Genomic DNA, 12,891 nt, shown 5'->3' with positions numbered 1-12,891 from the left:
TCTACTGCTATGTGTATCTGTGAAAAGAAATTTATGGCCTGGTGGTGATGGCATTATGTTTTTAATCCCAGCACTTGGGAGGTAGAGACAGGTGAACCTATGAGTTTGAGGCCAGCCTGGTCTACAGAGTGAGTACTAGGCAGCCAGGACTGTTACACAGAGAAACCTTGTCTCAAATAAACAAAATAAAAACAAACAAAAAGAGAGGTTTATACAGATCTGTTGGGGCTGGCCAGAAGGCTCAGTAGGTAAAAGTGCTTGTTACCAAGTTGATGACTTGAGTTTGGTCCCCAGGATCTACATAGTCAAAGGTCAGAATTGTCTCCTATCAAGTGTCCTTTGGCCTCCACACATGACACGGCTTGGGGGCACCCCAATACACATATGCATATACAAATGCAGATACACACGTTGGAAATAATAGAAACATCATTTAAAAGAGACCAGGTGGTGGTGGTACATGCCTTTAATCCTAGCACTTAGGAGGCAGAAATAAGCCTTTGAGTTTGAGGCCAGCCTGGTCTACAGAGTGAGTTCCCAGATAGCAAGTGCTGCACAGAAAAACCCTGTCTCAAAAAAAAAAAAAAAAAAACCCCAAACAAATGAACAAACAAATAAAACTTTTAAAAAGAGAAAGAGCAGGTACTACTGTGTGTTTATAATTCCAGCTACTCATAAGGCTGAAGCAGGAGGACTGTTTGAGCCCATGAGGTGGAAACCAGAAAGGGCAACACAGTAAGACAACTTTCCCAAAGGGGCAGAGGTGGGTGGCAAGGGACAAGGATAAATAGATGAACTCTCCAGAAGATACAGAAATGAGCAAGAAGTACACAAAACTGACAACCAAGGCAAGAGATGCCAGGTATTAGTGAGGATGTGGCAAGACCAAGGACTGGCACACGTGTTCTGTTCTATTAATACCATTCCAAGGTATACAAGAGACAAAAAGACAGGCCCACACATGGTTACCATATATCAACCAAAACAGCCTCCTCAAAGGAGCAATTTGAACACCCACCAACTGATGGAAAGACAACACGAGGCATTCTGCACAATGGTGCATACTACCTGGCCCAGGGAAGGTGCTATGCTCACAACAGTCACAGACTAGAAAGGCAGAGTGTGTGGTGCTTGCCTGTAATAAGAACACTTGGTGGGGTGGTGAGAACACAGGAAGGTAAGACGCAAGGCCAGCCTCGGCTACAGAATGTGGCCTTGTCTCAAAACATCAAAGTAAGTATATCAATCAGTCAATTAAAAATATGCCAAGTAGGGGCTGGAGAGATGGCTCAACAGTTAAGAGGACTGACTGGTCTTCCAGAGCACCCAGGTTCAATCCCCAATGTCCACACGACAGCTCACAACTGCCTGTAACCCCAGTTCCAGGGGGTCTGACCCCCTCACACAGACACACATGCAGGCAAAACACCAATGCACACAAAATAAAGACAAATACAAATAAAAGAAATAGTATGTTCTTAAAATAAAGAAAAAAGGAAAAAATACACCAAGTAGGGCCTAGAGAGATGGCTCACAGGTTAAGAGCACTGGCTATTTTTCCAAAAGTCATGAGTTCAATTCCCAGCAACCACATGGCGGCTCACAACCATCTGTAATGAGACCTGATTTTCACTTCTGGCGGGCAGGCATACATGCAGACAGAACACCATATACATAATAAACATATAACTCTTAAAACAACAACAAACAGTAGTGCTCATCAGCAGCACATACACTAAAACGGAATAGGGAAGGTTAGCAAGGCCCTTGCCAAGGATAACATGCAAATTCTCAAAGTATACCGTCTTTAAAAACAAAAAACCTCCAGGTGGTGGTGGTGCACACCTTTCATCCCAGCACTTGGGAGGCAGAGGCAGGTAGAACTCTGAATTCGAGGCCAGCCTGGTCTACCAAGTGAGTTCCAGGACAGTCAGAGCTACACAGAGAAACCCTGCCTCAAAATACAAGGCAAATCAACAACAAAACTACCACCAACAACCACCCAATAAGTGCATGGATGCCAATGGGTAGAAAGCAGAGTAGTGGCTACCAGGATGAGGCAAACAAAGGCATTAACAGAAGTAACCAGAAATATGGGCCTCTTGTTTCGGGGGAGGAGGATGAAGTTGCTCTAATGCTGACAGGATGGCTGCCTGACTCTAGCAATGGACCTTCAAAAGATGCTACCCATGGCAGGTGAATCCCACCTCAAAAACCTGTGCACAAAACTTAGCACATGTGCTAGTCTGGATGTAAAGCCATCCAGGGCTTTGCTTAAGTGAACAGAGGATGACAACTCCTCTTGGAGTGATGGCCTTATCTTCCTGGGGGTCCTGCCCTAGCTCTGGAGTAGTCTCAGGGGGTAAGCCCATCTCAAAGTTTAACTTCTTGGTAGAAAGGTCTTGCTGTGAAACTCGGGTAGCCCTGGAATTCTCCGTAATCCTCTTGCCTCAATCTATGGATTACAGACCTGAGTTAGGACCCTGGCTTCCCTCTCTAGATGAGGTTCTTCTAGACCTGAGTTCCCAGGAGGGGCTAGGGCTGCCTGGCCACAGCAGGGCCACAGAGGTCATTGCCACCTGCCCACACCTAAAGAGTTGCTTCTGGGCTGTGCTCACAACATGACTTCAGGGCTGGATTGCAAATCACTAGCTTACACTCCTGACACCAATGCCAGTCTTGATGCCAGACACTTGACACTACTCAGCTTTGACCTCATTCACCATCTGCTGCTGCTGCTGCTTAGACAGCTACCATGGACTCAAAGAACGCTGCCCTCCCTCTGTGTGCCTATGGGCAGTCAGGGACTTGAAACCTCAGCCTTCTGCACAGTCAGACTACAAGCCTGGCTCCTGGCCACCTCCAGGGAGACCTGCTGACGGTTTATCAGGGTCTCTCATCGCTGCTGCATGTTGGCAATAGCATGGCTCTTTCCTGTGGCAGCTCTAGAGGTAGGAACTGAAGCTCCTTAGAAGCCATGCAGTGCTCAATGCAGCCAACAATGTGGGAAGGCACCAGCTGGGATGACCCAAGAAGGCCTGGCCTCTCTGCTCCCTGCCCTGCCTGGCATGGTCTGTGGCGCACAGCCCCCTCAGGCATGTACCTTGAGCCACTGCTTCTCTGTCAATGAGTCGCTGTAGTCCACCTCCTTGCGGTGGCGGGAACCACGGCCAAACATCTTCTCCTCTTCCTCCTCACATGTCAGCCTCTCTACCTCGGCATCATCCTTGATGATCCAGGATGGGAGCTCATCCTCTTCCATCAGGCGTGGCTTCCGCTTGGGGTTGCGGGCCTCTTCACGCCGGCGGTCTAAGTCCATGCGCTGTGATGTGGGGTGGTGGGCAGGAGGGTAGAAAGAAGTCAGCACAGTGACGAAAAGCCCTTGGTGTGGCCTCACAGGGGCCAACTCACTGCCTGCAGGGACACTAGGTGCTAAAGAGTTATGCAATAGTGCTTCACTGTGGAAATTGACTGGACCTGGCTGCTACAGCAGACCCTGCTAAGGGGTTCTACCTTGGGAGTACAGGTATGTCCACAGCACGACCTTGGAGGAAGATATCAGCCCTACTGGGGCTCAGAGAGCCCCATCTAAACTTTATACTAGCACACAGCAGTGTGGGGGAAATCTGTGGCCCAGGTCCCAGACACCCCTCAGATCTGCAGTGTCCATTCAACTCCCCTATAAAGAGCCCCCAGGCTCTGAGGATCATGGAAACGGCAGTACAGCGTCCCTCACTATCCCTACAACAGGAGGGTCAGCTGAAGGCATGAAAGAGCTACATGAGGAGGATGGAGGTACAGGGACACCACCATCATCACCGAGTCTGTGTGGTCCCAGCCCAGGCGCTCACCATGAAGAGGTCAAATTCTTCTTCGTGCCGGGCAATCATCTGGTTGACGGTCTCATCATCTGGTACCTCATCTTCTTCCTACAAGATTGCAAAGCTTTAGTCTGACTGTGGTGGGGCCAGGCTGGGTGGTGGCCAGGCTCAGAGGTGAGCAGCAGAGTCCGTCCATTAGGAGATGAGCTGATGAGCTGGAGGTCCCAGGCTGGCTGCGGTGGAGGATCCCACGCGTCAGCAAGAGGCACACACATACACACACGCACACGCACGCTCCGTGGGGTCAGGCCCTTGCTGGCCAGTCTCAGCGAGAAGCCGAGAATTGAGTGGGCGTGGAGACTGAACTACCCCTCTCACCTTTAGAGGTGGCTCCTCCAAGTCGGGGTTGACGCCCGCTGGCGGAGGGGCAGTGTGGGCGAAGCTGGCACTGCCGCTGCCCGTGCTGCAGTGTCTGCTCTGTGGATAAATACAGGACTTCAGTCTCCAGGGCTGTCAATGCGGCGTCTGTCACCAGCAGTTTAGAAAAAAACCCACTTCGAAGGGAAAGCAAGTGTGCATCCTCTTTCTGCTCAGCCCACACTCCCTTTACTCCAAAGGGACGCAAAAAAATAAAAAAATAAAAAACCAAAAAATAAAAAACAAAAAACAAAAAACCAAGAGTGCAAAAAAGGTACAAAACCGAAAATGAAAGCCTCATGCATCCACCACTCACGCTGGGCCAGGCTGGCACAATGCTCACCTCATCCTGCTCCTCATGCTCCAGAATGGCCTGCAGGAAGGCGCGCCGCTCGTGGCTGGATGACTTCTGGTCAAACATGCCTGCCTGGATAACCTTCTGGTCCACATTGAGTTTGTATTTGGCAGCGGCCAGGATCTTCTCCTCCACACTGTTAACGGTGCACAGGCGGAGCACACGCACCTCGTTCTGCTGCCCAATTCGATGGGCACGATCCTGGGCTTGTAGGTCCTTGGGAGAGGAGGCGGGTCAGTCTAGGGAACTCTAGACATCATGCTTAGCCCTGGCTTGCAGCTTCAGGAGCCATGAACCCAACAATGGAACCTGTCATCTATCCCCAGGGGCCTGGAGGGGCCTTGTTTAGCATAGAACAGCTGTTTACTTAAACAAACAAACATCTATTCTAAGTGTAAATTTGAGAGGGAGAGAGAGAGAGGTAAGTACCCACTGGGCAAGAATGGGGTATAGGAGAAATGGAATTGGAGATGCTTAGAGCCACCTGACACAGATGCTGGGAACCAAACTCAGGTGCTCTGCAAGTATACACTCTTAACTGCTGGCCCTGAATACTTCTTTTTTGAAGAAGTTACCCAAGGGTAACTCCTAAGGGAATACTCTGAGCAGCCCTTGTCAAAGATCCACAGCATGGCCATGTCACAGCTGTGAGAATAGCTGTACATTCTGGGCCTGGCTGGGGCCAGCACTTCTGAGTGTCAGATCCTACAACTTCAATGCAGACAGTGCAGATGAGCGTGAGGAGTATGGCACTACAGGGACGGGAGTATGGCCCAGCTCCTGACAGTGTGGCAGTCAACACTGCTAATATTACTTCTGTCGTTTCTACCAGAGGGAGACTGCCTGCAATTCCCTTTGGGGCACAAGCTGTGTGGGCAGGCTGGGCATCAACAAGGTTCCTCAATTTGAGACTCATACTTGATCACAAGAACAGAAGGGACTTGTTGGCCAGTTGGCCCCCAGGTAAATCAGGATGACTGCTGGCAAGGCTGGCCTTGACAATGTGCCCCTGGCTGGCTCTGAAGTGGACTCTGCCTGACTTCTGTTATTACCTGACCACCTCTGAGGAAACGGCCCATCAGCAGCATCTAGGCAGAAACTACACTAAACACTCATCATGGGAATGACATGGCGAGCACCTAGGCAATTTCACAATCACAAGGATAATTTCCATTAGGTCTACCAGGCTGTGGAAAGGACATTCCAGAGACTATCAGTGGGAGTGGGCCAGCTACTTGCAAGCAGCCAACACATGAAGCAACGCCTCATGTCTAGGGCAAGCCCTTATTTTCAGGGCGGGTCTGATTACAGCAGTGCTCTCAACTTTCCTAAGGCTGTGACCCTTTAATACAGTTCCTCACGTTATGGGGATCCCCAACCATGAAATGATTTTCATTCCTACTTTGTAACAGTAACTTTGATACTTTTATGAATTATAATGTAAATAACTGTTTTCAGATGATCTTAGGCACCCCCTGTGAAATGGTCACTTGACTCCCCCTAAAGGGTAATGACCCACTGGTTGAGAACCATGGGACTAGAGGGGCCTTGCAAAGTGTCCCAAGAGGGACAAACAAGGTTGCCTAGGGGCTAATTAATGGTCACTGACTAGACAGAAAATGTAGATACCTGCCTGTTGGGCTAAGGGAAAATGTCCTGGAGCTGCTAGAGTCTGGGGTATTTTGCAACAGAGGCAACGGTCAAATAGGTTTCCATGTGTCCTCTGGAGTGATGGTGGGCCATGTCGGCTAAATGGGGCAGAAACATACCACTACACAGCAAGCACATCACTGCTTGTGTGTACCTGGCAGATGCAGAAGGATGATGGGAATGGGGACACCAGTTCACCTCATGTATTAGCATTTGCATCTCAAACTAAACCAATAGAGTGTGCCTGTATGAGTAGATAGGGCAAATGTGCTACTCATCTTCAAACTGTTAAATGTACGATCGGCACACCCTGGCATCTTCTGGCATGGGGGCCCCAGGGCAAATGTGGCTAAGGAGCAAGAAGAGGTAATCAACAGAGCACAGAGCTTGCCCAGGTCTAGTTTTATGAGTGGGACTGAGTGTGGGATACAGGACAGGTCTAAAGGGGCTTACATCCCAGGAGACTAGGCTGTGTTCTACTTTTTTCTCAGCTATATAATCCAAGAACTTATGGTTACTGAAGACTGAGGGTGCAGTCTGGAGACTAATGTGTGCCAGACAAGGGCTCTATCTTTGTGCTAGATACTGCGCATGTGCACCCCAGAATAAAACATGGGCAGTGCAAAGAGAGCCCTGCCCTAGTCAAGGTGCAAGGTCACTTCCACTTTGAGAAGCAGGAAGGAAGCTGCCTGGTTCCTTGACTACCATGGACCAATGAATGTACTTCTTATGGCCCCCAGCTTAGGGAGAGCATCAGGGAGTGGATACTAAGAAAGGAGGGACCCCCACTCCTGAGCCTTTACCTGGTGAGGATTCCAGTCACTGTCAAAGATGATCACAGTGTCAGCTGACTGTAGGTTGAGGCCCAGCCCCCCAGCACGGGTACTGAGCAGGAAAATGAAGTACTCAGAGCCAGGCTCATTAAAGGTTTTCAACAGCATGCCCCGGTCCTCTGCTTTTGTGGTTCCTGATAGGCATAGGAGAAAAGGGTCAAGAGGGTGCCCTGGGGTGGGAGATGCAAAGGAGCTGGTGCTCTAGAGTCAGGGATGGTGCTGCAGGGCACAAGAGCCACAGCTGTCCTCTATAGGGTGGAAAGGTCAATCAGACCAGGACTTGGAGGCACAGCGTATCATTATTGAATGTCATCATGCCGATCAGACCAGCTGTGTTCTGTATGACACAAGCCACTGGAGGAGGAAGATGATGGCAGGCAGGCTCCTGGACTGCCGTCTCCAGGTGTAATGCCTCCTGACTCTTTTTCACACTCTCTGTATGAGGACAGACATCAAGTGGCTGACAAGGCTGACAGCGTGCTGACAAGGGTCACAGCACCTCAGCATTAGGGTGGCTCATCACTAGGGTGGTGGGATAAGCCACTAGCTACAGGGGTGACACATCCTTGACCTCTTGCAGAAGGTTTGGCTGGATTAGAGAAAAGAGGGGTAAGAATATCTATGCCTAAGAGCTGTGCCCACTGAAGCCTTCTCTGGGCTCCTGGCTGGCAGGGCCTGACAGGCCTGCGCCTCACACCTGCCACTCATGGCACGAACAGCATCCTCACCCTCCCTGCTCCTCGAGCGGCTGTGCTGCAGGGCCTGAACACCTGAGACCAAACAGATACAAGTCCTTGGGCTCCCCTGAGGGCACAGTAGGACCTGGTACTCACAAGGACAGAAGGGCAGCTGAAGAGGCCTAGCCATTTGGACCTCAGCAGCATTTGACCAGCACTGAGATGTGTGAACACACAGACTAGGATGTTGGCTTAGGAAAGGTGGCACTGGGGTATGTTGAGGGGCTGGGGACAGGTGGGTATGCAGTTTTGGGTTAGCATTTTCTAGATGTGTCTCCACAGGGTCAGACAAAAAGAGGAAGCAACCAAGCCCAGGTTGGGGGCCCTGAAACCACATCCCTATAAATGTAGTAAAAAGGCTCCAGAGGATGGGGAGTGGGGGCAAGGGGAGGGGAAGGTCTAGGTGAGGCACACCCAGCTCCTTAGCCCAATAAAGGCTCTGCAAAAAAAAAAACCAGAAAGCTGTTGAATCTTGTTGGTCCTGAAGGTCCCAGGTCTATCTTCTCAGTCTGACAGTGTGGGAAACTAACTTCAGGGCCTCCCAGACCACTTGTTCTGTCAAAACTATGGGTATCTTCCTCCCTGAAACAGCTCTTGGACACAAGGGAAGGTGGAAAGACATACTGTGGCAGCCGGTACACAGAGCCTGTCGGATAGTGCCTGACCTTGCCTGGAAGCAGGCTATGGTTCCATTGCAACTGAGCCTCATTCAGCTCCAGACCAGGCCTGTGAGAGGCCAAAGCAAAGCTGTTCAGGTAAAGAAAGCTGGCCCGGAGCTGGAGGAAAGCTGGGGTCTCTGCTAGCAACACTGTTGAGGCCAAGATGGAGGAGAGCATGTACCTGGATGCAGCTCTACTGAAGCCAGAGAACCCTCAAGGCTCCATTTTAGTGGGGTTATTATGTTCATGGCCATGTGAGAAAGGTTTGTGTAACTTCTGGTGAAAGGGCCCTGCTAGAATCCATGACACTGAACCAGTCGTGCAGTGAAGACTCCAGTGAGCAGAAGTCTAAAGAAGTACCTTCAGGCCCTACTCCCCCTATTCCAAGCCTCTAGGATGTTGTCGGATTCAGTGTATCTGCTGGACTGTAAGTCCATGTAACTAGATCAGGAATATACCTCTCAAACAGACTGTCTTCTACTCACCGTCAAGTCTGAGGTATTTGAAGCCACGGTATGCAAAGTAGTCTTCCATAATGGTCATGAGGGAGGTCATTTGGCAGAAGAGCAGCACTTTGTGGTTGGTCGCACGGAGTTTGGGCAGAATTCTATCCAGAAGTTCAAATTTCCCCGAGGCACGGTATAGGTCCAATCTAGTGCATGGAGGGAAGAGGTCACATTCAGATGGTCAGTCACACAACTGTGAGCTCAACAATGGCGTGTGAGGCTTCTAGGCTGCCTACGAGACTCCAGGGCAAAGAGTTGGTTTCCCAAGCAGACCCACCCACAGCTACAGCTAAACTCAGGTCACTCTCAGTCAGGGTACATCCCTGGCAACCATGCACATGTCATTTCACAAGGTCACAAGGAGAGTCAAATCAGTGTGATTAGACATGATGTCCGGAAGACCAGGGAGCTGGCTCATGGGTAAGGAATCTGTCCTGTAAGCCTGCTGACCTGAGCTCCATCCCTAGAACCTGTGTAGAGGTAGGAAGAGAGAAGCAGCTCCCGAGAGAACTAATGCTGAGAGGGTGGACATGAGCTGGAGTTCGATGCTGGGTCTGCCACCACCCTGTTAGAACAGCTTACACTAGGGACTGGACTCGAAAGAATTCCAGGACTCTCTCATTTCCTCTAGCTGTAGACATGTGGAAACAGGCTGAGTGGCATGGACAGTGGGACAGAGCAGTGTCTGAGATGTATCAGAAGCCATATGACATAAATACATACAGGTTCACAGGACTTTTTGAAGTTAGGCCTGGTGGTACATGCCTGTAATCCCAGCTACAGCAGGAAAACGTGAGACCAAAGACTGTGCACCTCAAAAATCAAGAGGGCCAGGCAAGCACAAGATAATGAAGCACTTGCCTTTCTAATCCCATGTTATACCCTTCTAGGCGAACAATGCAAGGCTGGAAATGTGGCCTCAACTTCAAGGATGTTTGCAACAAGGCTCTGGGTGAAATTCCAGGGCCACCACTATGGAATTATAAAAGTGTGGTGTGGAACCAAGCATGGTAGTACCTACCAATGACCCCAGCACTTAAAAGACTGAGGCAGAAGGACTCCAACTCTTTCAGGATAGAGATGATTAGATATCCTGGGCTAAGTTACATAGGATCCTAGTCCACACATTGAGACCATATCCCAACAACCCAAAAGAAAGAAGTGGAGCCTACACCTAAGGAAGCTGCAGGATATACTCTCACAGAGCATCAAGTGTATTGATGTAGAGTGGGTGGAGTCAGGCTCAGATATTACAGAAGCTGTCTAGGGTTACACTGTGGGCAGCAGAGCCATGGTCTGTAGGCCAGTCTGATAGCACATTCTGTCTCAGATACCAAATAAATGTTAACCACAGCAACAAAGCCACTGAACAAGACTACAAACCCCTCCTGGCAGACTGCTGCCCACCCCCAGAGCTGGGAAGCTTCTCACCCTTGCACGATGCCGCCGGTGAACCCCAAGTGCTCAGAAAAGGACTCCTGCAACAGGACAAGAGATGGATCAGTGCCAAGGCAGGAAGGGGCTGCCCAGCCAAGCCCATGGTCCAAGCTGCTATGCAGAGGACTGAGTACACACTGGTGGTCAATTGTGGCCTGCAGTGGCACCGAGTCCAGATATGGATGTCGTTGGCCTCAGTGCACCAAATGCCAACCCTCATGCTTTTCCTGTGATGGATGGGAAGAAGACTACATGATGCTTAGGCACCAATGTGAACACCTCTGACCATCTTGAAATGGAACTCCAAGGCAGCAGAGGTCTGGAACGACCCTGAAAGTGTACACCAAGAATACGACATGTGCTTTTCAGGAGCAAGAGTCCAGAGTCTTCAAAAGCACAGTGACTCATGATGACTGTGGACTATGGCCACAGAATTCATTGATGTCCACGGCAGCTCTTCCTAAGCAGGTGTGGGGACCCTGCCAGGGGCATGTGTAACCTCAGGAATAGGAACACATCCCAAGGGAGAAGTCCCCAAACCCACAGAAAACACCTAAGAGGCAAGCATGGAGCTTTAGAGACAGTCATTTCCAGGCCCATGATGGGTTTGTTAAGCACCTGTTGGACTGGGCACACCCAATGCCAGAGCATGTGCTTACATGTTACAACTCTTGGCTACAACCACAGCAACATAAGACACACACATACACATAAACTAAACACCAACAAAAGGAAAACTCAATGGAGAGAGATGTACATACAATGGCTAGTGAGAATATCTTAAGCCTTGTTTGTTTTGTTTTAGCCCTAGCTGTCCTGGAACTCACTCCGTATACCAAGCTGGCCTTGAATTCAAGAGATCTGCCTGCATTTGCCTCCCGAGTGCTGGTATTAAAGGCATGCACCACCATGCCTGGCTGCCTTTTTTGCTGTCTTGTTTTGAGACAAGGTCTCGCTACATAGCCCTGGCTGTCCTGGAATTCGCTATGTAGACCAGGATGACCTTGAGCCCACAGAGATTCACTTGCCTTTGCCAGGCAAGTGATGAGATTAAAGAAGTGTACCACTATGTCTAGCTCCTTAAGCTATCCTTATGTACAGTGTTCTGCTTGCATGTGCGCCTATACTCCATGAGGGCCCCAGACCTCATTATAGATGGTTGTGAGCCACCATATGGTTGCTGGGAATTGAACTCAACAGCCAGTGTTCTTAACCTCTGAGCCATCTCTCCAGCCCCCATCCTTAAGCTACTCTTAAAATCATAAAGCCCAAGGAGACAGATGTCTTTGTCCCTAAAGCCCCTGCTGTACAGTCATGAGGACCCGAGCATGGATTCCTAGCACCTAAGTTGAAGCCAGGCATGGTGGCTGATGTGGGTAACCCCACAGATGTGGAGGCGGAGGCAGATGGATCTGTGGAGCTCATTAGCCTTTCTGGCTAGCCAATCAATGAGCTCCAAGTTCAATGAAAGAAACTATCTCAAAAACTAAGGCAGAGATTAGAGGACACTTGACATGACGACGACGAGACAGACAGACAGACAGACAGACAGACAGACACACACACACACACACACACACACACACACACACACGGACAAGTAGCCCAGCTCTGTCTCCAAAGAGCTGGGCCACAGGGCTGTGGCCTTACCTCAATATGCTGGAACATGTAGGGGTGGTTGCAGATCTTGCGCAGCTGCATGATAGTGTTCATCAGCGTCTTGGTGCCACCTTTGCCCTGCAGAGGCACATGAGATGGTTCAAAATGCAGTCCTGCCTTTGGGCAAGACGAAGGTGGGCAGGGGATTGGGCAGAATGGTAGGAGAAGGCCCAGAGCGAGCAGGGCCACTGGGAAGGAGGAGGCAGTGCTGTGTAAGAGACTACCTGGCACACGGAAGGAACAGCAGCAAGGGTGGCAAACAGCTTAGGGCAAGCACAGGCACTTTGAAGGGCTCTAATGAGAAGGGGTGGTGCTCTGTGTCAGGAAAGGAAGCGAGGAGCACAAGAAAGAAAGGGCTAAGAAATAGCCTGAGTGAACAAGAGACATACTTAGGGCTATGGTTGAGATGCTGCGTACAGACTTGAGGGACTGGGGTGTCCCTATGGGACAAGCCCAGATTTGCTTAGAGGAGTTGGAGGACACTCTGAGTGCTCCCAAGAGAGGGCTGGCCTGCCCTCTCTTTCCAATGTCAGCACACCCTCAGCAATACCAAGAAGAAGGCCCCAGAGGCCATGACTGCCGAGACAGCTCTTCACCTGTGAGTAAGCGGAGCTCTCTAGTAATATCCCAACTCTACATCAGTCCTGAGGAAGGCAGTGTCTTAAACAATGAACTCCAGAAAGCAGCCCAGTGAGCACCCTCAAAAGATAACCAGCATTAAAGCTGTGACTGTTTGAATGCCTGAGGGACCAGGGCCAGGGGAGGCCTCTGGGCAGGCTCAATGTTCTGAATCCGATGGTGCCCCACCCTCCCCTTC

The 12,891-nt window shown here is 50.2% G+C and overlaps 1 protein-coding gene across 10 annotated transcripts in view; it reads right to left on the bottom strand.

Moving 5' to 3' along the window:
• Positions 1 to 12,891, bottom strand: part of Smarca4 (SWI/SNF related, matrix associated, actin dependent regulator of chromatin, subfamily a, member 4) — a 97,521-nt gene that overhangs the window by 18,594 nt on the left and 66,036 nt on the right. For 7 of the 10 annotated variants that reach the window (XM_036191703.1, XM_036191704.1, XM_036191705.1 and 4 more), the window contains exons 22-29: positions 12,066 to 12,152; positions 10,410 to 10,456; positions 8,958 to 9,124; positions 7,047 to 7,210; positions 4,582 to 4,809; positions 4,200 to 4,298; positions 3,852 to 3,929; positions 3,104 to 3,322 (exon numbers count right to left, since the gene is read on the bottom strand). In XM_036191703.1, the coding sequence (XP_036047596.1) occupies positions 3,104 to 3,322; positions 3,852 to 3,929; positions 4,200 to 4,298; positions 4,582 to 4,809; positions 7,047 to 7,210; positions 8,958 to 9,124; positions 10,410 to 10,456; positions 12,066 to 12,152 (1,089 nt within the window). The remainder of the gene's footprint in view (positions 1 to 3,103; positions 3,323 to 3,851; positions 3,930 to 4,199; positions 4,299 to 4,581; positions 4,810 to 7,046; positions 7,211 to 8,957; positions 9,125 to 10,409; positions 10,457 to 12,065; positions 12,153 to 12,891) is intronic. The other 3 variants (XM_036191709.1, XM_036191706.1, XM_036191707.1) reach the window with 1 other exon arrangement.

The sequence above is a fragment of the Onychomys torridus genome, chromosome 7 (genome assembly GCF_903995425.1).
Source record: "Onychomys torridus chromosome 7, mOncTor1.1, whole genome shotgun sequence".
In the NCBI taxonomy this organism is placed as follows: domain Eukaryota; kingdom Metazoa; phylum Chordata; class Mammalia; order Rodentia; family Cricetidae; genus Onychomys; species Onychomys torridus.
Note: the sequence above shows the minus strand (reverse complement) of the source record. Positions and strands in the feature narration are given on the sequence as shown.